The 16,139-nt window shown below is 41.9% G+C and overlaps 1 protein-coding gene across 2 annotated transcripts in view; it reads left to right on the top strand.

Annotated features, from left to right (window-relative positions):
- The window catches only part of LOC102078475 (uncharacterized), a 28,550-nt gene extending 14,412 nt beyond the window's left edge, over positions 1–14,138 (top strand). For both annotated transcript variants that reach the window (XM_019353995.2, XM_019353996.2), the window contains exon 3: positions 10,130–14,138. In XM_019353995.2, the coding sequence (XP_019209540.1) occupies positions 10,130–13,839 (3,710 nt within the window). In that variant the 3' untranslated portion in view covers positions 13,840–14,138. The remainder of the gene's footprint in view (positions 1–10,129) is intronic.
- Positions 14,139–16,139: the final 2,001 nt, after the last annotated feature.

Here is a 16,139-nt window from a genome sequence, read left to right as displayed (position 1 = left end):
TAATTATTGAAGTTAACTCAGAAAGATCAATTGGAGAAAAAGAGTCTAAATGAATATCAATGGTACTGAAAGTAGCTGTAGATAATGTTACATCTGTGAGATGATTATTGGTAATTTTTTCTCTGATGATTAAAATTTTATTTGTGAAAAAGTTCACGAAGTCATTACTAGTTAGCGTTAAAGGGATGGTTGGCTCAGTAGAGCTCTGACTTTTTGTCAGCCTGGCTACAGTGCTGAAGAGAAACCTGGGGTTGTTCTTATTTTCTTCAATCAGTGATGAATAGTAAGATGTTCTGGCTTTGCGGAGGGCTTTCTTATAAAGCAACAAACTATTTCTCCAGGCTAAATGATGATCTTCTAAATGTGTGACACGCCATTTCCTCTCCAGCTTACGAGTCATCTGCTTTAGGCTACGTGTTTGAGAATTACACCACGGAGTCAGGTACTTCTGATTTGAGGCCTTAGTTTTCACAGGAGCTACAGTATCCAGAGTCGTACGTAGTGAGGAGGTAAAATTATTAACAAGATAATCGACCTCTGTTGGGGTAGCGTTCAGGTAGCTGCTCTGCTCTATGTTGGTACAGGGCATTGAAGATGATAACAGTGGGTGGATTATATTCTTAAACTTAGTTACAGCACTTTCAGAAAGACATCTACTGTGATAAAGTCTACTCTCCACTGCTGTGTAATCAATTATTGTAAATGTAAATGTTATCAGGAAATGATCAGACAGGAGAGGGTTTTCAGGGAACACTGTTAAATGTTCAGTTTCTATGCCATATGTTAAAACAAGATCTAGAGTGTGATTAAAGTGGTGGGTGGGTTCTTTTACATTTTGAGAGAAGCCAATTGAGTCTAATAACAGATTAAATGCCATGTTGAGGCTGTCATTTTTAGCATCTACATGGATGTTAAAATCACCCACAATAATTATTTTATCTGAGCTGAGCACTAAATCAGATAAAAAGTCTGAGAAATCAGAGAGAAACTCTGTGTAAGGCCCAGGTGGACGATAGATGATAACAAGTAAGACTAGTTTCTGAGTTTTACAGCTGGGGTGGACGAGGCTAAGCATCAGGCTTTCAAATGAATTAAAAGTCTGTCTGGGTCTTTGGTTGATTAATAGGCTGGTGTGAAAAATTGCTGCCACACCGCCCCCTCAGCCTGTGCTTCGAGATTTCTGGTAGTTAGAATGACTCGGGGGTGTTGATTCATTTAAACTAACATAATCATCCTGCTGCAACCAGGTTTCTGTAAGGCAGAGTAAATCGATTTGTTGATCAATTATTAAGTCATGTACTAACAGAGACTTGGAGGAGAGAGACCTAATATTTAATAATCCACATTTCACTGTTTTACTCTTTGGTTCAGATGTGGATACTGTATTGTTCTTTCTTTGTGATTTTTTATGTGTAAGTTGTTTGTTGCTGGTTTTTAGTTTGTTTTTTGTCTGTTTGGGAGCTGACACAATCTCAATGGAGATGGGTTTTTGGGGGGGTAGCAGGAGGAGAGAAGCTGCAGAGAGGCGTGTAAGACTGCAACTTTGCTTCCTGGTCCCAACTCTGGATAGTCATATTTTGGGGGGGTTAATAAATTTGTCCATATTTCTAGAAATGAGAGCTGCTCCATCCAAAGTGGGATGGATGTCGTCTCTCCTAACAAGACCAGGTTTCCTCCAGAAGGTTTGCCAATTATCTATGAAGCCCACATCGTTTCTGGGACACCACCAAGACAGCCAGCAATTTAAGGAGAACATGCGGCTAAACATGTCACTCCTGGTCTGATTGGGGAGGGGACCAGAGAAAACTACAGAGTCCCACATTGTTTTGGCAAAGTTACACACCGATTCAATATTGATTTTAGTGACCTCCGATTGGCGTAACCGGGTGTCATTACTGCCGACGTGAATTACGATTTTACTGAATTTACGTTTACCCCTGGAAGACAATTGACTATGGTTGCTGGTTTCTCTAGCTTCACATGTTTGAGAACAGAATCACCAATTACCAGAGTTTGACCCCCGGCAGGTGTGTCGCCGAGTGGGGAAAAACGGTTAGACACTTGAACAGGTTGGTGGTGTACCTGGGGCTTCTGTTTAGGACTATGCTTCCTCCTCACCGTCACCCAGCCGCCCTCTTTCCCCAGCTGCTTGGGGTCTGCCGGGGAACAGCTAGCGGGGCCTACGCTATCTTCGGCTGAATGAAGGGTGCGAAGCCGAGTCTCCAATACAGTAATCCTGGCCTCCAGAGCTGCAAATATGCTACATTTGTTTCAGGTATCATTACTGCTAAAGGAGGCCGAGGAGTAACTAAACATCTGACACAATGAGCAGGAAAGTGCAGGAGGGACAGGTGAAGTAGCCATGGTGCTAACGAGTCGGCTATGAGCTAAGCTAAGCTAGCGAAACAGTAAAAACACAGTGAGTGAATACTTTGTTATAAGTTACGTAGTGAGTACACACAGAAAGTGTGCTTCGGATGAAGCACGTGCAGATTATACTATGAAAAAAGAATGTATCTAAAAGTTTTTAATTAAATTGCTAAGCAGATAAGCTACTCAAAAACACCACTGTGTTTGAGCAGGAACAGGAAGTGAAACTCTACCGCAGAGTGAGCGAACACCAAGTGACAGCCTGCTCTGGCCCATCCATGTGGTTCACAAAGTACATTCCAGTCTCAAAGTAGTCCTAGAGCAGGGGTGGGCAACTCCAGGTCTCAAGAGCCAGTGTCCTAAAGGTTTTAGATGTGTCCTTGATCCAACACAGCTGATTTAAATGGCTAAATTACCTCCTCAAGATATCTTGAGCTTCTCCAGAGGCCTGGTAATGAACTAATCACTTGATTCAGGTGTGTTGACCCAGGGTTATATCTAAAACCTGCAGGACACTGGCCCTCAACGCCTAGAGTTGGACACCCCTGTCCTATCACCACAACCTCTTGTGTCTCCTAATGACTGTAGATACAGGTTGTTGCTTAACAAGACAAACACACCTTCATATCAGCAGATCGAGCTAATGATCAGCTCTGCAAATCGGGTGGGGTGAGGGCAGTGGCACTGTATAAATTTGCTTATGGCTGGCGTAGTGCTCTGGTGGTACAACTGTTGAAAAGTTGGTAATCAGGGAGTGGAGGTCCTCCATGGGGAAGGGGGTCTGACAAAAAAATTGAACCAAATCAAAAAAGCAGATCCATCTGTAAGTACAGTTCATTAAAGGTGTCATGATTCTGAGTCATTTTGACCCAGCTTTTTCTGTTTCTGTTTTGTTTTTCTAAATTATGTTTGGGGTTTTGAGTTGTGCTGGTTTGATTTTGTATTAAGGGTTATTCTTGGTTTTGTTCTCTTTACGTCATTTGTTATTCTGGCCTCTAGTTTCAGTCACTGTCTTCTCTGTGTCATGGGTTATATTCTTCTATCTGTCAGTGTCAAGTTTGGGTTTTTGTGATTTGTTTCTGATTTCCTGTTTTACTTTGAAAGTTCATGTCTCATGTCAGTGTGTTCAGTTTTACTTCTCCCCTGTCTCGTTAGCCTAATTTCTCCCAGATGTGTCTCCCTCCTGTTGCCCATTCCCTGATTACTCCCCTGTGTATATAAGCCCTGTGTTTTCCTGTGTTCTCTGTCGTGTTGTACCCTCTACATGCTGTGTGTTTTGTCTCATGCTCCTGTTTAGGTTTTCCTCTTCTAGTGTTTCAGTCCTTAGTTCCTCTGTCCAGAGTTTTGTTTTGTTTTTTGGTCAGTTTAATTTATTAAGAGGTTTTTCCCAGCAATAAAGCTCCGCTTTGAGTTTTACATCTGTGTTTGAGAGTCCTGCACTTTGGGTCCTTTTTCCTGCCTGCCTGCCACACAGCCCACCATGACAAAAGGTAGAATTTCACAGGAATATTATGGAACTTAGAACTTTTATTGTCATTGTACAGTTGCTTGCACGGTGAAATTGGGTAAAAAGCCCACAAAGGTGCGAAAGTAAAGAAAACAATATACAAGAAAAGAAAAAAAAGCAGTATAACAACACTATATACACCATGTTTGGGTTACAGGAAATATTTTGGGGGTGTGTACAAGGGCATTGTAATGAAATGTATTAAATAATAAATAAGGGTGGAAGGGCTTTGGTTGTTAAGGATAGGGATGGAAATTGCATATCTGCCAAAATATTGCACAGGAAAAAAATATTGCACGGAGAAAAAAAAAAAGGCAGCAACATAATAAATGACAAATAGCAGGGTCAGAATGATTGTATGGAAGAGATCTGCTCCCACTCTTAACTTGCATTTATGGTTCTGACATCCCATGGATAGAAGCTGTTCTTTAGTCTATTGGTTTCACACCTGATGGAACTGAACCTTTTTCCAGAGGGCAGGATGTTGAATAGATAGTGGTTTGGATGCAGGTGGTCTTTTATAATTGCCCTGGCTCTGGAGAGACATCTAGAGCTGACAATGGAGTCCTGGGAGGAGAGTGGGCAGCCGATCACCTTCTCTGCAGTTCTGATGACCCTCTTGAGTCTCTTCTTATCAGCTGTTGTGCAACCAGCGTACCGCACGGGGATGGTGTACACCAGCACACTCTCAATTGTGGCTTGATAGAAGGACACTCGTAGGTCAGTCTGCAGCCTATTCTATCTTAGAACCTTCAAGAAATGGAGGCTCTGCTGGGATTTCTTCACCAAGGCTGATGTGTTTGTACTTCAGGATAGGTCCTCGGAAATGTGGGCACCGAGGAACTTAAAGGAGGACACCCTATCCACAAAGTTCCCTTATATAGAGGGAGGAGAGGGATCAGTGATCCATGACCACTTCCTTGGTTTTCCTGGTGTTGAGGGTCAGGTTATTGTGGTCACACCATTCTGTCAGACATTGGATCTCATCTATGTAAGCGGTGTCGTCATCGTTGGCGATGAGTGGTGTTGTCTGCAAATCTGATGATGCGTGGGGGTGCAGTCGCTGGTGTAGATGCTGCATAAGAGAGAACTCAGCACACTTGCCTGTGAGATAGTGAGAAACGTGGCTGTACATCAATGGACATGAACGGGATGTGCACTGTCTGTCCTGGAAGATGCATTTGGAGTGTGCATTTAAATCAGAAATACAGCTGGGAGTATGTTCAAGTCAAAGAGAAGCAGACAGTGCAAGAGCTGAAACGCAAGTATGAAACAGCTAATAAAGAAACGATGACACTTCAGGAACTGATTGAGAGGCAGGAAGAAGAGATTGTTCACCTTCAGGACATGATGGTGTCCCATGAGGGACACATGCCTGTGGTGAGCCAGTGCTGAGTGACAAGGAGGATGATCTCCGGTTGTCAACCTTGACAGATTGTGATCGGTCTGTAAGAAAGTTTTTGATCCATCCACATGTAGCAGGGGGAGAAGTCCAGGTTTACCAGCTTGGCTATAAGGATGTCTAGGATGATGGTATTAAAAGCCGAGGTGAAATCAATGAAGAGCATCCTTACTGAAGTCCCAGGATTCTCCAGGTGATGCAGAGTGGAGGGCAGTGGAAATTGCATCCTGCCTTATAGGCAAACTGGAGGGGGTCGAAGCTGGGTGGGTGGCAGTCCTTTATGTGCTATAGGAAGCTGCTTCTCAAAGCACTTAGCAACCACTGGAGTCAGTGCAATGGGTCTGTAGTCATTGAGGCCACTGATGGTGGTGGACGTGGGGACTGGGAATATTGTTGCTGATTTCAGGCAGTGAGGGACACTGGCATGTAACAGTAAGAGGTTGAATAGTCTGGTGAACACAGGAGCCAACTGGTCAGCACAGACTTTGAGCACGCTCCCAGGTATTCCCTAAAGGCCAGCAGCTTTTCTCTGATTACCTGCACTAAACATTGAAAACCCTGGAGAGTAAATGTGTGTGGGATGTGCTCAGAGGAGGCTATGGGCAGGGTGGTGTGCATCACAGGGGTGTCTACAGTTCTCCCAAAGCAGGCAAAGAAGTAGTTGAGTTCCTCTGCCAATGAGATGTCCATGTTATCTGTATTTGTCCTGTTACCTTTGGAGTTGGTGATGTGTTTCTGGCCCTCCCATACCTTCTTGGAGTTGTTATCTGAGATTTGTGTGCACAGTTGCAGAGTTGTCTTTAACAATGCCTGAACCTTACTTGTCATCCAGGGTTTACAGTTGGGGTAGGCCCGGACCTACTTTTCTGTGGTGACAGTGTCCTTGCAATGCATGATGTAATCCAGCACTGCAGCAGTGTGAATCTCTAGTTTGACATGTTTGAAGACACTCCACTCTGTGAGGGCAAAACAGTCCTGCAGCTCTGCCAGAACCTCTCAGAAAAGATGTTGAAAGTTCTGATGGTAGGCTTTGTCCTTTTCCTGAGTGGTGTGTTTGCCGGGACAACAAGCAGAGAGAAGTGGTCAGACATACTCCGGTGGGGGAGGGGAACAGATCTGTAAACATGGTCCAAGCTGTTATTTCCTCTCATGGGTCACATGTTGAACAAATTTAGGCAGCAAAGTTCTTAAGCATGCTTTGTTGAAATCCCCTGCGATACTCCTTCTGGATAGGGCTGCTCAATTAATCGAATTTTAATCTCGATTACGATCTGGGTTTTCAACGATCATTAAAAATGACTGAGCCGATTATTAGCACCTCCCTCGTACTTTACTCTCGCGCTGCTCCGTGTGGCAAATCGAGCGCACCTCTCTGCGTTTCGAACACGCGTCACAACAATTAAGAGGACCCGAGGAAAGCTCGGAAAGCTCGGAAAGCTAAGCAGAAGTTATTTGGAGAGGAGAGGATAATGGCTGCTGAAGAAAGAATGCCGTTGGTTGAAAAGAGAGGTAAAACGACTTCAGTGGTGTGGAAACCAATGTTCCCTCTAAGCTGCGCACGTGCGCAATTGCGCACTGCTGGCACGGTCTCTGCGCACAGAAAATCTGCGTTGCGCACAAAAAAAATCTAACCTGAATTGAAATTAAAATTAAAACTTTAACAATTCTGTTTTGCAGTGTTAGTCAGTAAGTGACTGGCTGCTCCTGTATGGGATTAGAATGATGCCACCTTATCCTATGTGCCGACACCGGAGTTTTAGCTAGCAAAGCGGCGTGGCTGATGTGCAGTGAAGCCACATTAATGACAACGTGTACAACCATTGGAGATGTGAGCAGGACAGACGGGATTGTAACTTATGGCAAAAATGATAATCACGATTATTTTCACTGAAATTGAGATCTCGATTATTTGACGATATTTATTTAACAATAACAATGTATTGAATAATGGCTTTAAAGATTGTCAAAAAATAATATAAAATAGTGTGCAAATACTGATTACAGTCCAAATGTTTGCAATATAAAAAATAAATGAAAAATGTAAACATCTATGTTTAGTGAACTTCAAAATACTGCACAATATTTGATCCACGTCTGACTCCGCGAACCCATAATGTTTCCACCAATGTTCCCTCTAATATTTCACGTGTCTGAGCGAACACACAAACTCCCTGAGCGATCCCTTGGACCACTGTGAGCGACATCAGACGTGTGCACTGTGGTCACGCCAGCATCTAATCCATCCAAGTTACATGGTTTATTAAAATAATCAAATTACAGCATTTACATTTATGTTAGACTACTTTTAATTAACTGCTTTAGCCCACTTACAATGAAATTTAAAAATCCTGTTCATGACCTGTGTAGTATGTTAACACTACTGGAAGTAAAAATAACTTGAACTCCAATTTTGAAAACACAACTTTCTTTCTTTTTTTCTTTTTTTCATAAAGCTCTGACTTGTATTATGAGTATGAGTCTGTGGTCTGGGAGAGAGTCCTGTAACTCTCTGTCTGCAAAATACAGTATATAATGACCAATGTTGGGCAATTAATTATATAGTTACTTCTTCAAAAAAGTAACTCAGTTTGGCAAACAACAAAGTTTTTTGCAGCTATTTATTTTTTTTAATGCAGCCAAGGCGTTTTTTTAAATAAACATTTCAAACTATTTACAGAACAATCAGCTGTTCTGCATCAAATCTGATGCCACACAAATTATTTGTGCCACTCCAAAAAATAATTTCTGTCCACTGTGAGATAAAGGAGAACAACAGCCTGATACCTGCAGGCCTGACAACAGGAGATGTATCACTCCTGTAACACCTGTAACATTCAGCAGTCGCCTCATTGTTCTGACACACACAACAAAACTATTGACTACACTACACACTAACTACACACTAACTACACAAGATTTGCGCTAAACGTCTCAAATCTCACATCTCAGAACACCGCCATCACTCCTAAAACTTCCCCCCGTTTCTTAACAACTAGATGCCACGTTGCCATATCATTTTTTGATTGGTCGACACGGTACTTTTTTCGACCAATAGGAAAGGGTGGGGGGGTTTGGTTTTGTTTTTGCTCACAGGCGGAGAGTGCTTTCGAGCGTTTTCCTTATAAAACGCCGTTTTTACCGTTTCTTCCCGCAGTAAATATAAACAACGACAGTATTCAGGAAGAAAACCAAACATTGCATATATTTTTATCATAACTCTGGTTTTACGTGGCCTATCAACACAATTTAAAAACTGGTATAAAGTCCACACTTTTCCCGTCAATTGTTCCGTCTGTCCTGCTCACATCTCCAATGGTTGTACACGTTGTCATTAATGTGGCTTCACTCCACATCAGCCACAGCGCTTTGTTAGCTAAAACACCGGTGTCAGCACATAAGGACGCTGTCATAGCCTGTCAACGACGTTGATTGGCTGAGTATATATGAATGTGAATCGCATTATTGGCTGGACTATAGGATAAGGTGGCATCGTTCTAATCCCATAATGGAGCAGCCAGTCACTTACTGACTAACACTGCAAAACAGAATTGTTGAAGTATTAATTTTAATTTCAATTCAGGTTAGATTGTTTTTGTGCGCAACGCAGATTTTCTGTGCGCAGAGACCGTGCCAGCAGTGCGCAATTGCGCACGTGCGCAGCTTAGAGGGAACATTGGTTTCCACACCACTGAAGTCGTTTTATCTCTCTTTTCAACCAACGGCATTCTTTCTTCAGCAGCCATTATCCTCTCCTCTCCAAATAACTTCTGCTTAGCTTTCCGAGCTTCCCTCGGGTCCTCTTAATTGTTGTGATGCGTGTTCGAAACGCAGAGAGGTGCGCTCGATTTGCCACACGGAGCAGCGCGAGAGTAAAGCACGAGGGAGGTGCTAATAATCGGCTCAGTCATTTTTAATGATCGTTGAAAACCCAGATCGTAATCGAGATTAAAATTCGATTAATTGAGCAGCCCTACGCTGAGGTGCATTGTGCAGCCTGCTAGTTGCATGTCTCTGTGACGACCAAGACACAACAGTTGTGGACGAGTGACTGTGCAGCAAGAAGAAGGTTCAGTTCGTCTATTTTGTTGGCGACCGACCGTGCGTTGGTCAGGAAGATGCTGAGAAGCAGTGGTGTAAAAGGCTGCTTCTTTAGCCTGGCTAGCAGGCCTGATCGGCAGCCCTGCTTTTGTTTGCGTTCCTTCCGCCGGTTCCTTTGCTTGGCAGATCCGATGACAATCCACGGAGCACCCGATGTTCTCCAGGGAGATGTTGTTGATCCGCTGATAATCACTGGTAACAGAGATCGGGCTGTTATATCTGATGTTTGGCTATGCAATAAGGAAAACAAAAGAAAAAGAAAAAGAAAAGAAAAAGAAGAGCACCTAAGTGGGGAGGCTGAAGCCACTGCAGCTGTGCACGCCACCATCTTTCCGCCAAAGTATAGAAAGTATAGTTAGCTACAGAAGAACATTTAAGTTGCCAGAATTCCTGGTGTTAGTAAAGACAAAAGCAGTTATTCAGTACAAATGTACTGACTCTTTTTTTTTTTAATTAGGTCAAAGGGGGTGTGAGAAATTTTTAAAAAGTAAAAGTAAAACATCATAGTTTAAATGTAATGTACAGATGTTACTTTTATTGTGACGATGAATGTAAATTATGGGCTGGATTCAAATTGTCAGAGAGCTTTGAGTTAGAAACATACACTTATGGGATGTTGTGGAAGTCTTTAACTAATTTAACTGATAATGCTTTAACTATAAAACAAAGAGGACTTTTTAGACAGGCAGTTGTTACTTGTATTTTTGTTTTTATCTATTTTTGCCCAAAATAAATGGTAACATATTTTACAGGAATGACACTGTGGGACCGTAATGACCTGGAAAAAGATAGACGAGAACAAGAACAACCTAACACTGAATCTGAAATAGTTGCATCTGAATCAATTGAGGACAAATCTTCAGCATTAAATGTTGAGGCATCCCTGAAGGCAAGTTTCTTGGGAGGACTGATTGAGGTTGGAGGATCAGCCAAATACCTCAATGATCACAAGACATCCAAATACCAGGCCAGAGTGACACTGAACTACAAAACTACAACAAAGTTCCAGGAACTGTCAATGAATCACCTTGGAAGAGGCAACGTAAAACATCCCTATGTTTTTGAGCAAGGAATAGCAACACATGTAGTCACAGGTATCCTTTATGGGGCACAAGCTTTCTTTGTGTTTGACCGTGAGGTTTCTAAAGAGGAAACTCATCAAGACATCCAGGGTAACTTGAAGGTGATGATCAAAAAGATCCCCTTGCTTTCCATAGAGGGTGAAGGTTCCCTGAAAATGGAAGATAAGGACAAAAAAAATGCTGAGAAATTCTCCTGCAGATTCTATGGAGACTTTTGCCTTCAGAAACCTCCAACAACATTTCAGGAAGCTGTAGAAGTCTACAAAAGCCTTCCAACACTACTAGGAACCAATGGCGAAAAGGCTGTGCCAATGAAGGTCTGGCTGTTACCTTTGACCAGTTTAGATTCTTGTGCTGCTAAACTCGTCCGTCAGATAAGTATAAGATTAGTCCAGGAATCACAGAGCGTCCTGGAGGACTTCAGTGAACTGGAAATGAGGTGTAACGATGCACTGAGAACTTCCACTGTCCAACAGTTCCCACAGATTAGCAAAAAACTGAAAAGTTTTAAAGAAATGTGTTCAGAGTTCAAGCTGGAATTTCAGCGGATGTTAGCAAAGAGACTACCATCAATCAGAGGAGGAGGAGAAGAGGAGGCTGAACTCGCCGAGATCCTGAAGAAGAGACATTCTTCACCTTTCAACAGCAAAAACCTGACTGAGTGGATGGACTGTAAAGAGAGAGAAATCAGTATCTTAAAGTCTTTCACCAACATGATGAAAAACACCAAGACTGTCCCATCTCAGAATAATCTACATGAGGAACTTCTCAGTGCAGAGCATGGCCTGTGTTTTGTTTTCACCTCACTGGGAAAGGATGAACCATATCTCTCAGCTTTATCAAACTACCTGAAACAAACAACCAAAACAGACGTTCACGTTTATCATACTTACAATGTAGAGAAGGAACAATGGTACCTTTCAAAAGAAGTAGCCGATGATATGAGGAAGAAAGCAAAACTCTTCAGTGATTTTGCAGAGGCCAACAAGGAGAACAAGAACATTAAGTTCCTGACAGTGGGTTTAACTAATGAGACACAGAAAAGTTCAAGCATCTACCTTTACGAAGGTGGATTTCCTGTCAGTGAGAACTTTGAGCCTCCTTCAAAGCCTGAAACTGTGACTCTAGCTGACATAAACCACAACAGTGTGACACTGAAGATTTCTCCACCCAGGTTTGGAGCAGAGAACATCACCTCCTACTCTGTTGAGTACTGTGTCAGTGGAGAGGATGGATGGCAGCAAAAGACAGAAGCAAAGGCTGAAGAAGTCACAGTGAGAGATCTGAAGCCAAACACAGAGTATGTGTTCAGATGCAGAGCAGTGACCTCAGCAGGTGTCGGGCCAGCTAATGTAATCAGTGATGCCATTAAAACCTTACCATGTGGCCCTCCTGGAAAACCTCAAGCTCAACCATATTCAAGTGAGATATCAGTTAGCTGGGAGAAGCCTGCTGAGCTTGGAGAGGATGTCCAGATATTGAGTTACATAGTGGAATACGCAAAAACAGATAGCAGCTCAACAGTAAATGACCTCAAGTGGAATCAAACAATTTCAGGAGGTGAGAAGGCCATCATTTCAGGGCTTCAGTCAGAGACGCAATATGCAGTCAGGGTCAGATGTGACTGTGGTGTAGATGGAAGAAGCAAGGAAAGCATCATTGTTAATGTCTGCACAACAAAGCGTGAATTTGCACGTCTTGCTGAGTACCTAAAACATATCAGCAAGAAAACAAACTCAAAGCTGCCCTCAGTTTACAAACTGCCCCTGGAAGAAGAAGATATGGACATAGATGGATGTCGGAGGTATATGTTTGGCAAAGAAAGCATGAGGCAGAATCGCACAATAATGCTTCTTGGAGCAACAGGATCAGGAAAGTCTACTCTCGTCAACGGAATGATCAACTACATTGTTGGTGTCGAGTGGAACGACGGTTTCAGATTTAAGTTAGTTGATGAGGATCCAACCAGTTCACAAGCTCACAGTCAGACATCTGAAGTCACTGTGTATGAAATCCACCACCAGGAAGGCTTTAAAATCCCGTTCTCCATGACCATTGTGGACACTCCAGGTTTTGGAGATACGAGAGGAGTAGCAAGAGACAAGGAGATCACAGAGCAAATCCGCAGGCTTTTCACCTCTCCTAATGGAGTCAGTGAGATTGATGCAGTGTGTTTTGTTACTCAGGCCTCTCTTGCACGACTAACAGCAACACAGAGATATGTGTTTGACTCGGTGCTCTCCATTTTTGGCAAAGATGTTGCAGAGAACATTGAAATGCTGGTGACTTTTGCTGATGGCAAAGAACCACCAGTTCTTGAGGCAATAACTGTTTCTGCAGTCCCGTGTCCAAAAAATGAGTTAGGGCTTCCTGTTCACTTCAAGTTCAATAACTCAGCATTATTTGCAGACAACAGATGCAACAGAGACTGTGAAGTGGATTTTGATGAAGATGATGCCAGCTTTGATGAAATGTTTTGGAAGATGGGAGCCAAGAGTATGGAGAAGTTCTTCACTGCTTTGGGTAAAATGGAAACCAAAAGCTTGCTAATGACCAAAGAAGTCTTAAAGGAGCGCAAACAGCTTGAAACAGCCATCGAAGGTTTGCAGCCACAAGTTAGAACTGGATTAGCAAAGCTTGAAGAAATTAGGACAACCAAAGAAAAGATCAAAGAGTATGAAGCAGTCATAACTTCAAATGAAAACTTTGAGATTGAGGTGGATGTTATTAAACCAGTCCAAAAACCAATCACAGAGAAAGGAGCATTCATCACCAACTGCCAGAAATGTTCAATAACATGCCACTACCCATGTGCAATAGCACGAGATACTGAGAAACGTGGCTGTGCATCAATGGATATGAACGGGATGTGCACTGTCTGTCCTGGAAAATGCATTTGGAGTGTGCATTTCAACCAGACATACAGCTGGGAGTATGTTCAAGTCAAAGAGAAGCAGACAGTGCAAGAGCTGAAACGCAAGTATGAAACAGCTAATAAAGAAAAGATGACTGTTCAGGAGCTGATTGAGAGGCAGGAAGAAGAGATTGTTCACCTTCAGGACATGATGGTGTCCCTCATGGATCAGTCAGCTCAGTGTATAACTCGACTGCAAGAGATCAGCCTGAGGCCTAACCCTCTGACCACCCCAGAGTACATTGACATGATGATTGAGGGAGAAAGATCAGAAGCCAAAGAGGGTTACCAGGCTCGAATCAAATCTTTGGAGGCAATGAAGGAGAGGGCAAATCTTATCTCCAAGGTAACCCGACGAGACAAACTTTCAAAAACGGAGGAGGAATTATCCGAGGAAAGAAAGGAGAAGACGGAAAAGCAAGGCTTTGTTAAGAAAGTTCTAAATTTCTTTGGATATTCAGGTTAATATTACAAAGGTCTACAGATATGTTGGCAGTGTTATGAGGACATTAAATGATTTAAAAGAAAACTGCTGGATTAAATTAATATAAATATGTTACAATTGAAGCTTTTTCTAAGTCCAACTAAAGTTATCATGATGTCAGGACTTAAAATTCCATTTTGAGGGTGTTAACAGACCTTCGTTGTAATTTTTCCACAGCTACTTAATAGATCAAAAGCCAAACTGATCTGAATGCCATGTCTCTGACAGGTGTAGCATTGGTTCTAGACCAGGGGTTGGCAACCTGCGGCTCTTTAGTCCTTATACTGCGTCTCCGGGTGGTTTGGGAAAATAAATTACAAGTATTTAGCTGAAGTGTATTTTTTGTGTTAGTTCTTTTTAAACTTGTAGTTCTAAATTGGAAGATTATTGTGATATTGAAATATAATAATACAATTACATTTTATTATTTTTCGTCGCTCAAAATAAGCGTCACACTCGCGGAAGCCGGTATACCCGCCGAAACGGGTATACCGGCTTATCGAGACTTTCAATCCCAGGTAGGCCAATTATGGATCTTCGGATCCACATTATGTCAGCAACTGTTCTCCACCGTGAGCTATGTTAAAAACAAACACCGCTCACGCCTCACAGACGACAGCTTACAGTCCTGCGTAAAGATGAAAGCCCCGATTTGCAGACGCTGTGAGCAGAGGTTCAGGAACAGAAGTCCCATTGTAAACATATCACGGCAGACACGACGATGTTTCCATGAACATGCTTTTCAGCATCTCTTTATTGACCACTTTTCACACACAGTTGCTGTACGCATACAGCCGGCTGTAGCTTTTCAGCTCACAGCCCGACACATACCAACACAACAGCAGAGAGAGCACAGGCTTTAAGGTGGCGAGGCATGATTGCGGGTGCCGCTCAGGTGCGTCCGCCTCCCATGCAGCGGCACTGCAGACCACGCCCCGCCACACACATTAACCAGGTAAAATAAATATAAGTAATTAAATAAATATTTATGCTCCAAAAGTTCAGCTAAGTTCAGCTTTTAAATTCATTTAAGAGACCTTCAGCTGGGTGTCTTTCCTCTTTGTTATATTTCTTTAAGAGTTCAAAATGTGTTCATTACATAAATAAAATGTAATTTTCTCTGTAGCACTTCATGGATTTCATAAGCAACACACTTTAGTTGTTCACACAAAGCACAAAGGTAAAAAACAATATATACAGTGTTATCTTCATTTTAGATGTCAAAAAGTATTTGTGGCTCCCAGTGTTTTCTTTTGCGTGGAAACCGGGTCCAAATGGCTCTTTGGGTGTTAAAGGTTGCAGACCCCTGTTCTAGACAGATCTTTAAAGGCTGAACCTAAGTAGCATTTCCTGCTCCTTGTAGTAATAAAACTTATTATGCCTAACAAATTGAATCTTTAGAATCACATACACAAAAATGTTAATAAATTTGGCTTAAAGGTTTGGCAGTGTCTTGTAATTAGGATGATTGTTGTTAATTTTACATCATTAGGTTGTTTGGATTGATGCAGATTTTACTTGTGAAATGTGATTTATATGTTCAGTGTGAATCAGAAATATTTCTACAAATGCTTATTAAAACGTGTGAGCTCAAATGTTATGATTAAGATGTGATAATAAATGATCCTACTGGATATGTGCTGTTGTATTTTGTCTCAAGCTGTTTTTAATTTCTAATCTCTTATACGTGTATATTACATTTCTACTTTTTTAAAAAAAAAAAATCCTCCAGAATCTTTCCAGTTGTGAAGTAAACAGCTGATACTGCAGCTTCAGTTTGTAAGAAACCAAAAGTATCAGAAGGAAATCATTCATTACCTGTCTGGAATTTTCAGGAGAGAATTAATGTAGTGTTTTGGGGTTTTTTTACACAAATGTAATTTTTTTAATATAAAACTTTTGTATAAAAATTTAAATTTTATCATTGTAGACTGAAATTAAATCCCAAGATTTCAACACATACCCCATACATGCCAGTTTTCTGGGTTTTGTCTCCTCCTAGCTCAGGAGGCAGACGAGGTCATCCGTGGTTTGATCCCTGACTGCTCCCGTCTTTATGCTAAATATCCTTGGCCAAGATCCTTGCTCTCCGATGATTCCATTGGAGTATGAAAATCAGGCAGAAAACACTTAAGCATAGAAAAATGTGCTTATATGAAGCTGAGTTATGTTGTACAGTAATGGCCTAAATTATTGGCCCTCCTGGAATTTTTTCAGAAAATACCCCATTTCCCCCAGAAAATTGTTACAATTACAAATGTTTTGGTATACACATGTTTATT

This window comes from Oreochromis niloticus, linkage group LG18 (genome assembly GCF_001858045.2).
Source record: "Oreochromis niloticus isolate F11D_XX linkage group LG18, O_niloticus_UMD_NMBU, whole genome shotgun sequence".
Taxonomy (NCBI): domain Eukaryota; kingdom Metazoa; phylum Chordata; class Actinopteri; order Cichliformes; family Cichlidae; genus Oreochromis; species Oreochromis niloticus.
The sequence above is the reverse complement of the archived record's forward strand: the minus strand, read 5'-3'. Positions and strand labels throughout refer to the sequence as shown.